This window comes from Sabethes cyaneus, chromosome 1, assembly GCF_943734655.1.
Source record: "Sabethes cyaneus chromosome 1, idSabCyanKW18_F2, whole genome shotgun sequence".
In the NCBI taxonomy this organism is placed as follows: Eukaryota; Metazoa; Arthropoda; class Insecta; order Diptera; family Culicidae; genus Sabethes; species Sabethes cyaneus.
The window spans coordinates 3,334,012-3,350,633 of record NC_071353.1 but is presented as its reverse complement, the minus strand read 5'-3'; the positions used below and the strand labels follow the sequence as shown (position 1 = coordinate 3,350,633).

The window sequence follows — 16,622 nt, the reverse complement described above, 5'->3', positions numbered from 1 at the left end:
GTTTTTGTCACCCCTAAATTCATCATGGGGGTGACAAAATCCGGCCATTGCTGTACATACTTATTGTCTAATTAATTAATTAATTAATTAACTAATTAATTACTCTATAATATTTCCTAAGGCAGTGAATAGTGCCGTACGCCTACGGCGATTTCTTAGTTGTTAATTAATCAATACAGTTGATTTATGGTACATTGTTAGTACCTTGTATAACCTAGTCAAAAATCAACTTTATTGGTTACTGGATAGCTGAGATATCGCGGTTGGTATACTGTACCACCCACCGCATTATTTGAGGGATTCCTGTACTCACTGATGGAGTTAAGTAGTCAGAGATGCCAGACCTTCATTTGCAACAAAAAAATTGAAAAATTTTAAATAACGCTGATATTGGAAGCTGAAGTCTTAAAAGAAAAGTGTATTTACCATTTTTGGTATAGATCAATCTCGTGTTTTTGTCTTGACCTTTATAATAAGGTCAGGCATTGGCGCCTGGGCCAAGTCCTGGGAGGCGAAGTTTCTGTTTCTGTTCTGTTTGCAGCACGAGGTGGGGCAGTTAAAGCCAAGTCTGTCCAGGGCTGAGATAAGGTGGTTGTGATAATGATAAAAGAATCCTTGCGGATAACGCTAGCGCCATAATGCGTTGGTGATGATGGAATAATGAGGAGGAAGAAGAATGATAGAGCTTGACTCTTTCCATATCCGCTATAATTGTGTACTTGGAGGAATATTGAATAAGATGACTTGTACTTATCTTGTTTTCTCCTTCCTTTGTTTGTTTGCTCGTCTTGTCCGTCTCCTATCTTACTTTGGGCTTATTCACGGCTCCATGCCGTCCTCTCCATCGTTGTCACCAGTGCAGTCGTCTGTGACTGATCTCTTGCCGCCCCTCACGACAACATTATTGTAAGTTGGGTTCAAATCTGGTTATAATTGGCTCCCATTAGAGCTTGGTTTGATCAGTGGATCCCCCAACTTAAAGGAGCGGTACACAACTACACTCAAGTCGCTTTTTACGCGAAGGATACGTCCCGCGTATATCAAAACCGCGTAAATTCCGAAAATCGCGTAAATTCCGAAAACCGCGTAAATTCCGAAAACCGCGTAAATTCCAAAATTCGCGTAAAAAACGCGTAAATTCAAAAAATCGCGTAAAAACCGCGTAAATTTCGAAATTCGCGTAAAAAACCGCGTAAATTCCGAAAGTCGCGTAAAAAAACTGCGTAAATTCCGAAATTCCCGTAAAAAACCGCGTAAATTTCGAAAATCGTGTAAAAAAACCGTGCAAATTCCGAAAGTCGCGTAAAAAACTGCGTAAATTCCGAAATTCGCGTAAAAAACCGCGTAAAAAGCGACTGCAGTGTATATATATTTATATAAGAGGCTTATGTCTGTACCGAAAACCAGGTCTCTGACAGGACGTCTTAAGAGGCTTATCGGTAACTAAAAACAGGTCTCTGACAGAACGTCATGCTTTCGTAGCAATGGGTTGTATTCTCAATCACCTCACCGGTCCACTGATAGACTGCTCGATTGCTCAACTGGTTGACTAGACTGCTCGGCTGGGCTGGTCGACTAGACTGCTCGATTTGATTGCTCGACTGTGCTGCTTAACTGAACTGCTCGACTGAACTATTCGATTGGACTGCTCGACTCAACTGCTTGATTGGACTGATCGACTTGACTCTTGACTGCTTGACACATTTGCTTGACTTACTACTCGACCCGACTGCTCAACTTAACTGCACGATTGAACTGCTCGACTGGACTGTTCGATTCTACTGCTCGACTGGACTGCTTGACTGGACAGCATGATTCAGCTGCTCGACTCAACTGTTCGATTCGGCGCTCGACTCAATTGCTCGATTCAACTACTTGATTCCACTGCTCGACTGGACTACTCGACTCAACTGCTCGAATGAACTGCTTGACTCAACTACTCGATTGGACTATTCGAATCGGCTGCTCGACTTAACTGCTCAACCCGATTGGTTGATTCAACTGCTCGACTAGACTACTCGATTTGATTGATCGACTCAACTGTCAGCTTGATTCAACAGCTCGACTAGACTGCTCAACTTAGGCACTCAACCCGACTGCTCGACTCAACTGCTTGACTTAACCGTTTGATTCGACAGCTCGACTTAACTGCTCAATTCAACTGCTCTACTGGACTACTCGACTGAACTGCTGGACTCGACTGCTCGGTTCAACTGCTCAATTCCACTGCTCGGCTGGACTGCTTGACTGAACAGCTTGATTTAACTGCTCGACTGGACTACTCGATTCGACTGCTCGACTTAGCTGGAGCTCGAGCAGCTGGGCTACTCGACTCATTTGCTCGAATAAACTGCTCGACTGAACTACTCGACTCAACTGCTCGCATGAACTGCTCGACTCAACTTTTCGACTTAACCGCTTAACCCGACTGCTAGACTAAACCACTCGATTCGACTGCTCAACTCAAGTGCTCGACTAGACTACTCGACTTTACTGCTCGATGAACCTGATCGATTTAACTGCTCGCCTTGATTGCTCGACCCGACCACTTGATTCAACTGCTCGACTGAACTGCTCGACTCAACTGTTCGACTTAACTGCTCAACTGAACCGCTTGACCCGACTCCTAGACTAGATTAGACTCGACTCAACTGCTTTACTCAACTGCTCGACTAGATTAAACTTGATTGCTTGAACTTGATTACTTGATTAAACTGTTCGCCTGGACTACTCGACTCAACTGCTCGACTCAACTACTCAAGCCACCTGCTTGATTAAACTGTTTGACTGGACTGCTCGACTGAACTGCTCGATTCAATTGCTGGATTAAACTGCTCGACTCGGCTGATTGATTCAGCTGCTCGACTCAATCGCTCGACTAAACTGCCCGACCGAACTGCTTGACTAGAGTGCTTGATTCGACTGCTCGACTTGCCTGCTCAACTCAATTGCTTGTCGAATCATGGTCGGTGTTAAATCAGACCGGACCAAGTCGCAAAATTTTACAAAATGAGTTAATGTCAGCAAACGATCATAGATTTTCTTAGCAACATTTTACTTTAAGGTGAAATTAATGATCATGAAGATATCATCATTTTTTATTTGTATTGCTTTGTGCATAGAATATAAACTGTAAGTGTCCAATAACCAAAGGCACTGTCTGTGTACATGCAGTTTGAGGAGCAATGTTATTAAAACACGGGAGTATTGTATAACATATGATGAACATTTTAGCTAAAGTTACTCGAGAGCTTAAAAAATTCGCAAACAACACACAAAATTCGTTGGTATTCTTTGCCCAATATAATGTTGTCATATCTACCGTTCGATTTCTTTATTACATGACGAAAAACTTGCTTAGGTTCGCACTAGTTCCAAACGAACCGCTGTTAAAACTTTTGTTTTTTCACTCAGGTTGAATTTAGTTTCGCTCTGGGTTGAACTTTTCAGACGACGGGTTCGCTCTGGGTATTTTTACAGTTTCAACCCCACCATGCGCAACGGCATGGGCACTGACAACCTGACGTTTATTTATTCTCCCGAACAGGTTTGTTTATTCGGTGGTCGGGTTGGAACTTACCCAGGTTAAAAAACAAAAACGCTATTAGTATTTTGTATGGCACCATTGGTTTACTGCGAGCAGGAGGTAAAAGAAAAAATACGGAAACCGCCCTACCGCAGCATGATACGCTCATTTACCGGAATAATTTTGGAAACATCTGGTTTGTAGTCGGCATGCATTTCGTCTTATGTTTAAGAATAAGGTAAATCAAACTTGCCAGATTTTTAGATGAAATGACTTATATAAGTAAAAGCCGCTGAAACGCAAATTTTAAGTGAAAAGTTCGGTGGATAAAAACTGTTTTTACGCCAGTTGTACATACAGATTTTTTCATAGTGCATGCAGAGTGTGTTTTGCATGCGCAAATGTAGATTAGGTGCCCGTGTGCTTTCATATTTTGTAAATTTCTGCCAACTGCGGAGATATATTGACGCAAAGTGAGCCAGATATTGATGTGCTACAATTAAATGTTTCTAACTACTGCATTTCAAGTGAAGTGAAGAGCCGGTTTTGTTTAAAATATTCAAGTAAAATGCGATACGCGAAGAGGTTAGTGTTATGTGTGTGTTTTATGCTTTATGTTTGATGCTGACATGATTTTGAAGTGCATGTGCTCATAAGCAGTTTTCTCGTCAGAAAAACATGTTTGTCGATGGAACTGAGTTGCATATTAAATATTATCGATAATGTAAGACAAACAATCATTTATCCTAGCGATAAATGATTGTTTATCTTAATGTTGCAAACAGCCAGAGATAGAAGATGATTTTGAAGTCAGAATTTTGTCACTCGGTTCTGTCTGACTTAACACCGACCATATGAATCGGTTCGCGGCGGACAATGGACACAAAAAAGCCATTTTGTCCAGCTATAGAATCAGCACAGTGGAGATAATGTTTTTATTCAGTTAAAAGCGAGCATAAAAACTATTTGTTTCAGTTTCCGGCTAAGACTCTTCAATGTACAACATGTTAGAGCTATATTATGCAATATAAAAACTCAAAGAACTAATTCAAAGATTAAACATCTTCGCGAACACTGGCCAATAGAATGTATCCGCAGCTTTCTGAATTCTGAACAGACATTTATATTTTCCGGATCGTAAGATTCGGGCTCAACTAGTGTTTAATAAACGTTGTTTCAATGACCCTCCCACTCCCTTACATAATTTTCCGCTCTTTCCTTTTCACGTCTTATCCCACTCTGTTTGCATACTATCAAAACCTGTGTTTCATTACTTTCTTCAACCGTCCCCCCCGTCGATTGCAAAAAACTACCGTTATAAAAATCATTTTGTAAAAAATCAAACTATAATTCTTGCGTTAGGTAATTTATGTACCACGCCTAATTAGAAAAGCAATAATGATGAAATCAACACTATTAGCTTGTCAAAACACGATTCTAAAACTAGGATTGCCCGTAAATGCTAGAAACCAGGTTGGCTAATAAGTGGATATATGAATAAACCAACTGCTTTTCAATTTCAACGAACTTACCACCAACTTGTGTGTGAGTGTGTGTTTGAGTTGACAGCTACATTAACTAAGGTTTCACGAGCCAAAACAAAAACAACATGCAGGGATAATCTCTGCGAAAGTACACACATTTTTTCCCATCGACGTCGGGCATGAATCAATGTATTCATGACTGACTGGCACGGCACTGTAAAAGCCTGAATGACGCACGAGGTGCGGCTCATGATATATGCTAATTACCCTCTGTACTACATTCTGATGAATAAATTATTTGTTGGGATGTTTACACGCGAATGCTACCGGTGCGATGGCATCCACCGAGAGTAATTGGCAGGGGTCAGCGCAAAAGCTTTGCCGGACATAATTTTCCCTGAATGCTTTTTCTGAAAAAATACAGCTGTTCCCACTTCAGAAGACAAAATTACATTTACATTCCCGATCGCACGGAGCGTACGAACATGAATAAATAACGGCCTTGAAGCGGAACTCCACCAAAAAGGCTTATTGCTCATTCTGATGGCGTGAAAAGTGAAGAAACTTCTCGGTTTATGCTTTATTTTTCCTATCAGCAAATTTGACTTTAAAATCTATTCGCTGCCTGCTGGTTCCAGTAAAACCGTATCCATCAGTAATCACGACAGGAAAATTTGACCAAACATTAAACTCATTAGCATGGTGACTTATGAAGCAAAAAAAAGTGTTGGAATTCGACTTTAATGCTACTCTAGCCGATCCCCATGGAAATTTTTCCCTCGTTTGGTTGCTAGCTAGCTGCTGGAGTTAAAAGGCGTGGGCGATCGCATTTGAAATTTAAATTTAATTACTCCTTCTTTCCGCTTTCTCGCACACAGCTCCTGCCGCCGTGGGACGTCTCTAAGCAAGGCATGTTGTCGTTCAAATTTCGCACAAATGAACCGAACGGATTAATTATCCTAAATACCGTGACGAGACAACCGAGGGTAAGTGTGCCATATTGTGTGTGTGCTGAGGATAGCCGCAATGATTTTTCCCTTTCGACAGCCGGATTTTTTCGCGGTCGAGCTACTCAACGGCCATATTTACATTCACATGGACCTGGGCTCGGGAGCAGTTAAGGTACGTGCGTCTAGACGACGAGTAGACGACGGTGTCTGGCATGAACTGTCGCTTCGAAGGAATGGCCGTGAAGGAAAGGTGGGAGTCGACGGACAGTGGAATGATTTTCGTACCCCCGGCGATTCGACGCAGCTCGAACTGGACAGTCCGATGTACCTGGGAGGAATCGGTCCACCCTATGCGGAAGTAGTAATACCACCGGCCATATGGACTGCCACGTTGCGGCAGGGATTTGTCGGCTGCCTACGCGATTTAGTACTCAGCGGAAAGCCGATTGACATTGCCGCTTTCGCTCGACAGCAAGATTCAGGTGAAATGATGTCCTATTGACTGTGAAGACCAGCTGCTTTACGACCAATGCATTTCTATTGCAGGTGCAATCAAACCATCCTGCCATGTTGTAGCTAATCAGTGTGGAGGTTCAGTGTCACCCTGTCAAAACGGAGGACAATGCACGGAAGGTTGGAATCGACCGCTCTGTGACTGTTCGGCAACTTTATTTACTGGCCCGACTTGTGGCCGCGAGTCAGCAACCCTAGCGTTCAATGGCTCCCAGCATATGGCAATTTGGATCGGCGGAAGCCAAGGAACACGAACTCAAACCGAGGAACTTGTTATACGCTTCAAAACATCTCGCCCAGCCGGTCTGCTACTGCTTACCAGTGCCGAGTCCAGTTCATCGGACCGACTCGAAATTGGATTAGTGGCAGGTCGCATACGGGCAAACGTAAGACTAGGTGAACGCGAAAAGGTAACGCATTTTTACTTTCACTCCACATGTTATACATAACTTTGTTCAGATTACAGCTTTCGAAAAGCACCCTTGACAATAATCTAGCTCATGAGTAGAATAGAACTTCAAAATGTTTCTTATTTTCTTTTCTCATATAATCGACATTTTACTCTCTGAACAAAACAAAAATCACATCCTCACAATACCTTGCCGACGTGTCCGGAAACAAAAGAACCTGCTGGCTGGCCAGGGTGTCCTTAACGATAACAACTGGCACACGGTGAGATTCTCTCGACGGGCGTCCAATCTGCGACTGCAAGTTGACGGGGCTGCACCCGTCAGGGGTATGTTATGTATGTATCAACAGCACCATATATTGCCCTATTACGTGTCGTGACGTGTCGTTTCTCTTTTTTGATGAACAAAAAACAAAAACTAACAAATTGAGAGGAAAGCTCCAACTTTCTCCTACTTCCAAATTTGATTCGTGCATAAAGCAATAATAATAATAATGATAATAATAACAGAATTGGTATCGATCGCCTAACTGCGAAAACAGCGGAAAAAATCGGTGTACCTTTTTGATTCCTTTTCATTCGGCAAAACATAAAAATAAAAGACTACCCGACGAAATCAAGCACAAACATCGTTCGAAGAAGAATCAACCTATTCTTCTAAATTATCTCCCCGACCCTCACCCATCTCACAGATAAGGAAACGAAACCGAGAGTAAAAAACTCATTTACCTCCCCATCCCTTCGTTGCATTCATACAACAAAATGAAACTCCAATGGAAAAGCGCAGAAAATTGCTCATCTCTAATTTTCATCTTTCGTTCGCTTTTCCTACCGCCCGACCACCACCACCACCACCACCACCACCACCACTACCACTACCGCGACCACGACCACCAACGCCATGTTCATGTTTTATTTTTTGCTGGTCAACTTCTCCACTGCCATTCACTACGACGCTCGCATCGCAGACCGAATCATTGTTCGGGTCGAAAAAAAAACAACAATCCACTCCAGGTCTTTCCTGCTCGCCCTTAAAATCCCGAACAACAACCCCACCCCCAAACAAGCGAGTTCAAGTACGGGGTGGGGGGCAACTTTCATCAAATCAAATTTCATAACCACTTCATTTATATTGCCGCTTTTCTGTCCTTCTTTTCAAGTCACATTCACCCACAACAAAAAAAAAAAAAGAAAAATACATTTGCCATTAGAAAGCTTGTTATGGGGGGGCGGCAAAACCGTGGGACTTGTTTTAATTAAATGCGGTTTCGGTGGACCATATCGCCGTCGCCACCGCCGCTGTTACCGATCGGAAAAGCTACACCGCAACAACACGTGCACATAACAAACATACCAGTAGATACATCGCACAAGAAAACATCCGGAAACAAATGCAATCGTTGTATAAAAAATTACTTCTTACTCTTCTGATCGTCACTTAGTATTTAGAAAAAAAATTCACTGATCGGTTTTATGGTACGTTTAACGCTTCAAAATCTACAAAAGTGTATCAAAATCAATGAATGTTAACGGGAAACTAGCAATCATTAACTTTTCGTCGGAGTGCCCAATTTCGGAAGCAGTTTTTGGGTCCAAAAGCGGGGTTCTGTTTATTAGAAATGTATTCCTGCATTCTACTTGCCAATATGAACATAGCGAATATATTTTCATGAGCATAATTTTTATTTCAAACAAAAAAACTGCCGACCCAGGTCTGCGGTCAATTCAGATGGTACTGATACCCTCCAACCATCTAATATATATGACTAGCTGACGTGACAAACTTCGTATTGCCACAAATTAAACTGTGTTGTACATAAATCGTGAATCTCTTATGACCTTTGTCACAATCTTGAGTTTTGCAAGTTTCTGAGGAGTTCATGGGTGTTTTAATATACAAATTTTCCTCACAGTAAAGTAGAAAACAACTCCCCCCATTGCCTCACCTGATCAAATAACGCGGGTAGCATTTAAACATTCACCATCATTGCAAACCATTTCGCCGAATACCATTTTGCGAAACACCAATTCTCGGTTGACCATAACGCGGAATATCGAGTTTCGTAGAATACCATTTCGCGAAAAACCTTACGCGGGGTGTACCATTTCACGGAAAATCTTTTCGTACAAAGTACCATTTCACAGGGGTGACCCAACTGAAGGAAAGTAATAGAGGTCAGTAGATCTAGGAAAATAAATAAACCTAGAAAGAGGTGATCTCTACGGAGGGCTGCCGCCCGCAGTGGCCGGCGCTTCTGACGGCAGGTTGCCGGCAACACTCGCGGCCTGTGGCCGTCTCGCGCTGAATTATCAAATGTTACTATTGATAGTTTTTGGTGGTCATTTGTATGGTTTCATTTGTATTGGAGCCTCCCCTCCTAAAAAGGGAGGGGTCCTAATTTTTCATAGAAAAAATTCATGCCTCCAAAAACACGCACATGCCAAATATGGTTCCATTTGATTAATTAATTCGCGAGTTATAAGGAAATTTGTATTTCATTTATATGGGAGCCCCCCCTCCTAAAGTAGGGAGAAGTTTCAATTCACCATAGAAAAATTCTTGTCTACAAAAACACCCGCATGTCAAATTTGGTTCCATTTGCTTGATTAGTTCTCGAGTTATGAGGAAATTTGTATTTCATTTGTATGGAAGCCCCCCCTCTTAAAAGGGAGAGAGGTCATTCTTCCCCTCATAAAGAGGGGAGGGGTCTCAATTCACCATAGAAAAAAAATTGCCTAGAAAAACAACCCATGCTAAATTTGGTTGCATTTGCTTGATTAGTTCTCGAGTTATGAGGAAATTTGTATTTCATTTGTATAAGAGCCCCCCCCCCCCCCCTCCTAAAATGGGGAGGGGTCTCAATTCACCATAGAAAAAATTCTTGTCTCCAAAAACACCCACATGCAACATTTTGTTCCATTTGCTTGATTAGTTCACGAGTTATGCAGAAATGTGTTTCATTTGTATGGCAGCCCCCCCTCTTAGTGGGGGGAGGGGTCTTTTGCTATCGAGAGAACCTTTCCTAGCTCCAAAAAGCTCTACATGCAAATTTTCACGCCGATCGGTTCAGTAGTTTTCGATTCTATAAGGAACATAGGGACAGACAGACAGACAGACAGAAATCCTTTTTTATAGGTATAGAAGATAAAAAAAAAAGAGAAAAATATTGCGCTCTTTCCAAAAGTTAGTCTAGAGCAATTTTGGAAAAACTAAGTATGCAAGGTGGCTTATTTACATGAATTCTTTACACACACAAAGTTTCATTGAATTCTGAGAGGGTTCTCCATAGACGAGTTGGCGTGGAATCTGTCAAATAAATGATTTTAATTTTTGATTTCCCTTCGATATTTCTATATTTTCTTTTCTTTTCTAAAGATTTGCCGAGGTGTTTCACAACCGGGGACACTTTTTTTAGCCACAAAAAATATTGTCTTGAAATTGTGCTATAACTTTTGTGTTTCAAACAAAAACCATATACTTCCTTTGGCAAAAGATTTAAAATGGATGATCCGATCAAAAGCTGCGGCCAAAAAACAAAACCTGTTTCATAACCGGGGATATTCCCCTACATATATGTTCTTATACGGTGTGAAATATAAGTTTTTCGTTCTAATATGATTTCGTATATCTCAGTTACAATCGAGATATACAAATCCACATAGTACTGATACCATCCATAAAACTAACTAATTTATATGAGATCGTTCCTTTGCACGTTTGCCCTTCGTACTGCACTGTCGAAGGCGAGTGCATCCCCTTGCTTCAGTTCATCTAACCTCATGAAAGCTACTGAAGTATAATAACCTAGCCACCGTTTGAATCGCTTTGTCAATTTCATTGGACAACTATGTTCAAGCATTTCGCTTGACTGTATCGAACGCCACCTTGAAATCCAGAAACAGATTAAACCCCGGTACTTATATAGAATTCTTGAAAACTAACACGCTATTCTGCGACTACCGACTCGGGATGATCCGCTGGACCGCTTTCTATAGCTGCACGCTATAGTATTTTTAGGATAATCCAGTTAACTTCGAGGTTCGATGCTGGTCTAACAAACCAATCGTCGTGGGTTTGAATCTCGACTGAATGGTGCTGCTAGAACTAGTAGGATCGTTGCACTAGCCCCGTAATTGTTCTGTATTTTAAAAATCGCCTGCGAAGTCCTTCTCCTACCAATAGACGTATATAACCCAAAGCTTTGCTTTTAAGATAAGGCCAACTACTACAAAATGCGTACAAAGTCGAAAACCGCTTGCTCATCTCATCGACTCATCGACTATCAAATATATACAGAGTTTTATCCGTTCATAAATTTTTAGCCAATCAATTTTCTTAATTTTTGGAAACAGTTATTTTGAACGACGTCTTTACTTTTTATTGTCAATGAGAAAAAACGGTATTATCATCATCATCATCGTCGGTAGCATCGAAGCTCAGTAAGTCACGATTATGTTCGTTTCGATTGTTTCATTTTTGCTGACCACATTGTTACTTGAAATTTGTAGCAGTAGCAGCGAGCCGGTATTCACTCTTCAGTCAAATCAAAACTGAACATCGAAAATGGTACAGATGAAGTACCCAGCCTTTTTGCTTACTGCGGTTTTCGCTGATAAAGTTCGTTCTAGAAAGAGAAACAGACAGGCAGGGTCTGCCGTAGAGAGACTCCTAATGATCGTTATGATAAGTTCGTTATTATCTTCAACCAGTTGTTGTCACGTACTTACAAATGCAAGTGAATTCACAATGTTGAGTCATCATCTCAATAGTAATATTCTTAACCGCACAGACAAAAAAGGGGGTTTCAACTATTTTACTTTTAATTCAAAACTGTTACTTTTTTATTCGAATGTAGGATCGACACTTGCTCGGCAATTGTCCTATACCTGCATCAACTGCTAGCTTTAAAATTTGTCGAACAACAGCAAAAGGTTAAGCTCCGAACGACGGAATGCCACGCGAAGACTTTGTTTTTTTTTAGTTTTTATTCATTGTTATGTGTCCAGATTTTTTTTCTAGCATCTTCATCGATGCTCTGGGATGTACTGCTAAAGCGCTAATTTGATGTAGAATGAGAAAAGTTTGAAATTTTTTCTTCAGCGGCCTGGTTCTCGGTTTTTTAACCCTTTATAAGGCCGTGGCAATAAAATTCCCACCAACGAAAAATATTTGTTTTGCGTCTATAATGACATCAATATAATTATAGAAGCAAAATAAAATTTTTTTGTTGGTGGCAATATAGTTGCCACTGCCTTATAAAGGGTTAAAACTATTTGCGCTCGGTTTTCGAGCTGCTGAATTAAATTAAAGACAAATTTAAAAAATATCTGGGAGCTTTGTCAGTTATCAATGGAATTGGAAAATACTGAATTTAAATCGATGGAAATCCACCGGGGGCTGCACTACATCCATGAGTTCATTATTGATAAATGTATTCTGTTTCATTTCACTGTTTGACGTGCAGGCCAACAAAAGATCCTAAAACAAAGCACATTGTTTCGCCAAACGCCAACGATAGCTGATGTTCATATATATATACACTAGGAACACATAGCTATTCATAATAACGCCGATGGGTAAGGCATCAGTCTATTATGATGCAATCAATTGATTGTAATAATTAGCCTCAGAATAGGTAGGGGTTTCGAAGGTAGAATTCCTGAATCTATGCGGCCACCTATCTCGGTTTCCAACGATTGCATTTGACATGTAAATAAAGGCACACAGTGAAAGTCTATAGCAACCCACTACAGTGCTGTCATCCATCCAATCATAATCATCACAGCAACCTGCATTTGGAATACAGAAAAAATTACTCCAAAAACTCACTCACTGAACATCCAAATTTCACCAACCTATCTCTGATATCTGCTATTTATTCAAATTCGTCTCCACACATAGAATACATCAAATACCTTTTCAAAAACAAATCCCCTAAACCAAAGCGTGTAGAGAAACATGCTAACACAACCAAATTCGACTCTCTACTTCCGACCGACTTTCTGCTAGGCACTATCTTACCGAAGCAAGGAGATTTTTCCCAGTAGAGAACGGTAAAAATCGCGATCAGTTCTTCAGACACTCAATTGTGAGATTGGAAAATAACATTCAAAGATAAAGAAAACAAAATCGAACGTCAGGGCGCTAATTTATTTGCACCAAAATTTGAAACAGTATTACTTATTAAATGATTATTAGTTAGTTGAGACGTTTCCTTTATTCTGTTCGTTTTGGTATGATGTTCTTGCTTCCTGATTTTAACATTGTTTCAACTATTACGGTATTAGTTTTTCATATAGTTCTAATCATCCATTGCTTGCCCCTTCTCAACTGTTTAATTGGTTTTCTATCTATCCCCACGACCGGTTACCGGTTGATATAATTTTGTAATTTGAATATCAAAATTGCCTGCAGCTTTACCGGCATGTCCGTAACTCTTTACTATAACCAAAAATTGCATGAAAATTCGTTCACCAACCAGCGAGTAATTCGACAAATTCACCATATTGCATCGGTTAACAGAATATAATTCAACTTAAGTTAGAGATCATTTCCAGTCTTGCATCGTTGATTGGTTCCCTCTAGTAAAATGAATCACACGCACACACAGACACCTTTTAGATTGCAGTTGCACCAGCAAAAACTTGCCAGTAAACACCTACGAACCTTGCAGTCACGCATAAATGTTATATTTATCCCTATCGCACCGGACTAGTTCTGTACTTTTAAGAATAACCTCCTGTGAAAGGCTTACCGTCACGTGCGGACATAATTGTTTCAAGTTAACACCCAAAGCCTGATGCCCGTACCCGATGCCATGTTCTTTGAAAAGATGGATGTCGGCATGTTCTGCGGCATGTTATTTTCCGTTTTCACCACGAAATTATTGGAGCAAATCCTCCGTTTGAAATTCGCCCCGAAATTTTCTATCGGTCGCAACTGAAGACGTTGGAAGGATTTCCTGCCAGTCAGCCGTTGCCGTCCAGCTTCAAGTGGATCTCGTCCGTCCATTTTGACCACAATGTCACGCTTCGCCGAAAAGATGTTTTCAAACTTGGCCGACCTCGACTAACGATTCTGCACATAAATGTCCATTTCGGCCAGGTACTTCTTCATCGTTTGGCCGGAACGCACGGAACGAAGAGATCACCTTGCTCTCGATCTTCCTCTTCAGCTTCTGCTGCACTTACCGGAAGTGCAACACCCCCGGACGGTCGTAAGCAAGCTTCCATTCGACGCTCTCACTAGAAGAGAGAGGATGTTGAAAATACCGGATCGACTATATCCAGCGGACATGAAGTGCCTCACGATGTCCAATTTATTTGCTCCGGGCTTGAGCTGGCAGTACGAACAGAGCTTCGAGCGTAGTTGCAAATCAACTGATAACGCCGTCAAATTAATTCTGTAGACAACAGGGTTGCTACAATTAGCGATGTATAGGAGGATTCACAGAGTAATTGCATGAAAAATCGCCAAAATCAGTCCATTTTTTTTATTCATACGTTATTAACTAATGAATCAATGAAGAAAGCTGATTTTGAAATCTCAACAGTTTACTGCCAGTTTAACAGTAATACAAATGTAGGTACGTGACGGTCGCCAACAAAAAAAATGGGTAAAAATTCACAATCAATCAATAACTGCACATTTTTGACAACTTTTAGTATCGACATGTTCTAACCAGCATTAATTTGAAACTTCGTTTTATTATAACCTGCACGATCTTATCACAAAAAGCACATTCCCAACTCGTCACTTTTTCCAAAAAGCTGTCCCACTTGCATCAGCGCGCTAAGCTGCTGTAAATTTGATTAGAAAAAATTCCCCTGTACGTGTATCGTTCAGCACCGGCCATTTTGCTTATCAGTTTTTGTGCACAGTTTTAAACTAGGTATTTGAGCAAATAATTTTCCCGCTTTCGGATCGGAAACTGACTCCCCTTCTCTCCTGCCATCCACTGCCTCCCGCCCACCGCCCACTGCCCACTGCGAGTAAATTTCTAGACTTCCCGCCCGCACAACAGCGCACTAACCGTTAAAGCCTTGTTTGAAAGAGCACCGTTTTTTTCTAGAGCCAATATCGACGACACCGTTTTTACCATTTATTATTATTGTTATGATATGACGATTGAAATCAGAAGCAATCGGAGCTAAATTAGTTTCCAGAAGAACACCCGCTTTTTGGCTGAATATTGTTTGATGATTTTCCGTTCCCTTCCGTTCCGTTTTTCTCTGCCAAACAGTTTTGTTTAGTTTCGGTAGCAGAAAAAACCGCTTTTTGTGCGTCAGTGATGTCTGTTCAGCATCGCAACCACTGTCACACACCCTCTCCCCACAACAGCCTACATCCTTCACTCCTCTAGCTATCCCCCCATTCACCATTCACTGCCTGAATCAAACAATTAACCAAAAGCTCCCCAGTTTTCAAGATTGTCTATTGATATGCTACCGCTCTCAGCAGAGAGGAGAAACGAAACAATTTTTTTTACTTGAATGTGTCCTCTTCTCTCTCTTCTTATCTCTTCTTTTCTTCGTTCTCGCCTCATTGTGTATCTTCCTTCCTGCCCTCGTCACCAACACCAACAACTATTGTGCTGCCCTCACAAAAATAAACATCCACTGTTACCTCCCCAAACCACGAAACCGAACCCGTCCCCGTCGATGGATTCGCGAATCACGGCAAAACATAAATATTAAATTAAATCCAATAAAAAAAACACACAACTGCACACGCACACATTAAAACTCCATCTCTAGCGGAAGCAATACTGGGTCGACATAGCACATTGGAGGTAAAATCCTTACACCTGGGTGGACTGTTCCACGCGGAAGAGGAAATCCAGATGACGGCTGCCATGCCGAACTTCGTTGGACAACTGCAGGGTTTCGTCTACAATGGACATCGGTAAGTCCGCATCGGTCAACACTTTCCAGTGAAAAATCTCCCTCACTTTCATCCATTCCAACAGCTACATTGATCTGGTGAAAACCCTCGGACCGGAACTGTCCGCTCTGCCAACAACGACATTCAAATTAACGGCTCGTTTCATCAATTCACCGCCAGGATCGCCATATCTGCCGGCGACATTCCGTTCGAAGCACTCCTATGTAGGCCTGCCAATGCTGAAGTCCTACTCATCCACGTTCATCGACTTTCGCTTCAAGACCCTCGAGCCGAACGGTTTGCTCTTCTACAACGGTGGCAAGCGCAGTGATTTTCTAGCCGTAGAACTTGTCAACGGTCACATTCATTACGTTTTTGATCTGGGCGATGGACCGATCACAATTCGCGATAAAGCGCGCATCCACATGAACGACAACCGATGGCATTCGGTTAGCATTCGGAGGCCTGGACCTAAAACTCACACACTGGCGGTGGACGAGTCGATCGAAATCTATACGGCCAACGGAAATAATATGCACCTGGAATTGGAGGGAATCCTATACGTTGGTGGTGTATTCAAGGATATGTACACCCGCCTACCGTCGAGCATCGCATCGCGGTCCGGTTTCGAGGGATGCATGGCTTCGGTGGATTTGACCGACTCGTCCCCCAGCCTAACGGAGGACGCCGTCGTGCCCAGCTCGCTTGTCGTGTCCGGCTGTGAAGGTCCCACCAAGTGTAGCCAAAATGCGTGCGCTAACCGGGGTATTTGTGTGCAACAGTGGAACGCTTACGCCTGCGAGTGTGATATGACCTCGTTCACCGGGCCGACCTGTTACGATGGTGAGAGGACTTA

The 16,622-nt window shown here is 41.8% G+C and overlaps 1 protein-coding gene across 1 annotated transcript in view; it reads left to right on the top strand.

Annotated features, from left to right (window-relative positions):
- LOC128733915 (neurexin-1) overlaps positions 1–16,622 on the top strand; it is a 156,125-nt gene that overhangs the window by 133,571 nt on the left and 5,932 nt on the right. Inside the window, exons 11-16 of the mRNA XM_053827790.1 lie at positions 5,889–5,996; positions 6,058–6,442; positions 6,507–6,883; positions 7,098–7,218; positions 15,640–15,787; positions 15,852–16,609. Coding sequence (XP_053683765.1) covers positions 5,889–5,996; positions 6,058–6,442; positions 6,507–6,883; positions 7,098–7,218; positions 15,640–15,787; positions 15,852–16,609 — 1,897 coding nt within the window. The remainder of the gene's footprint in view (positions 1–5,888; positions 5,997–6,057; positions 6,443–6,506; positions 6,884–7,097; positions 7,219–15,639; positions 15,788–15,851; positions 16,610–16,622) is intronic.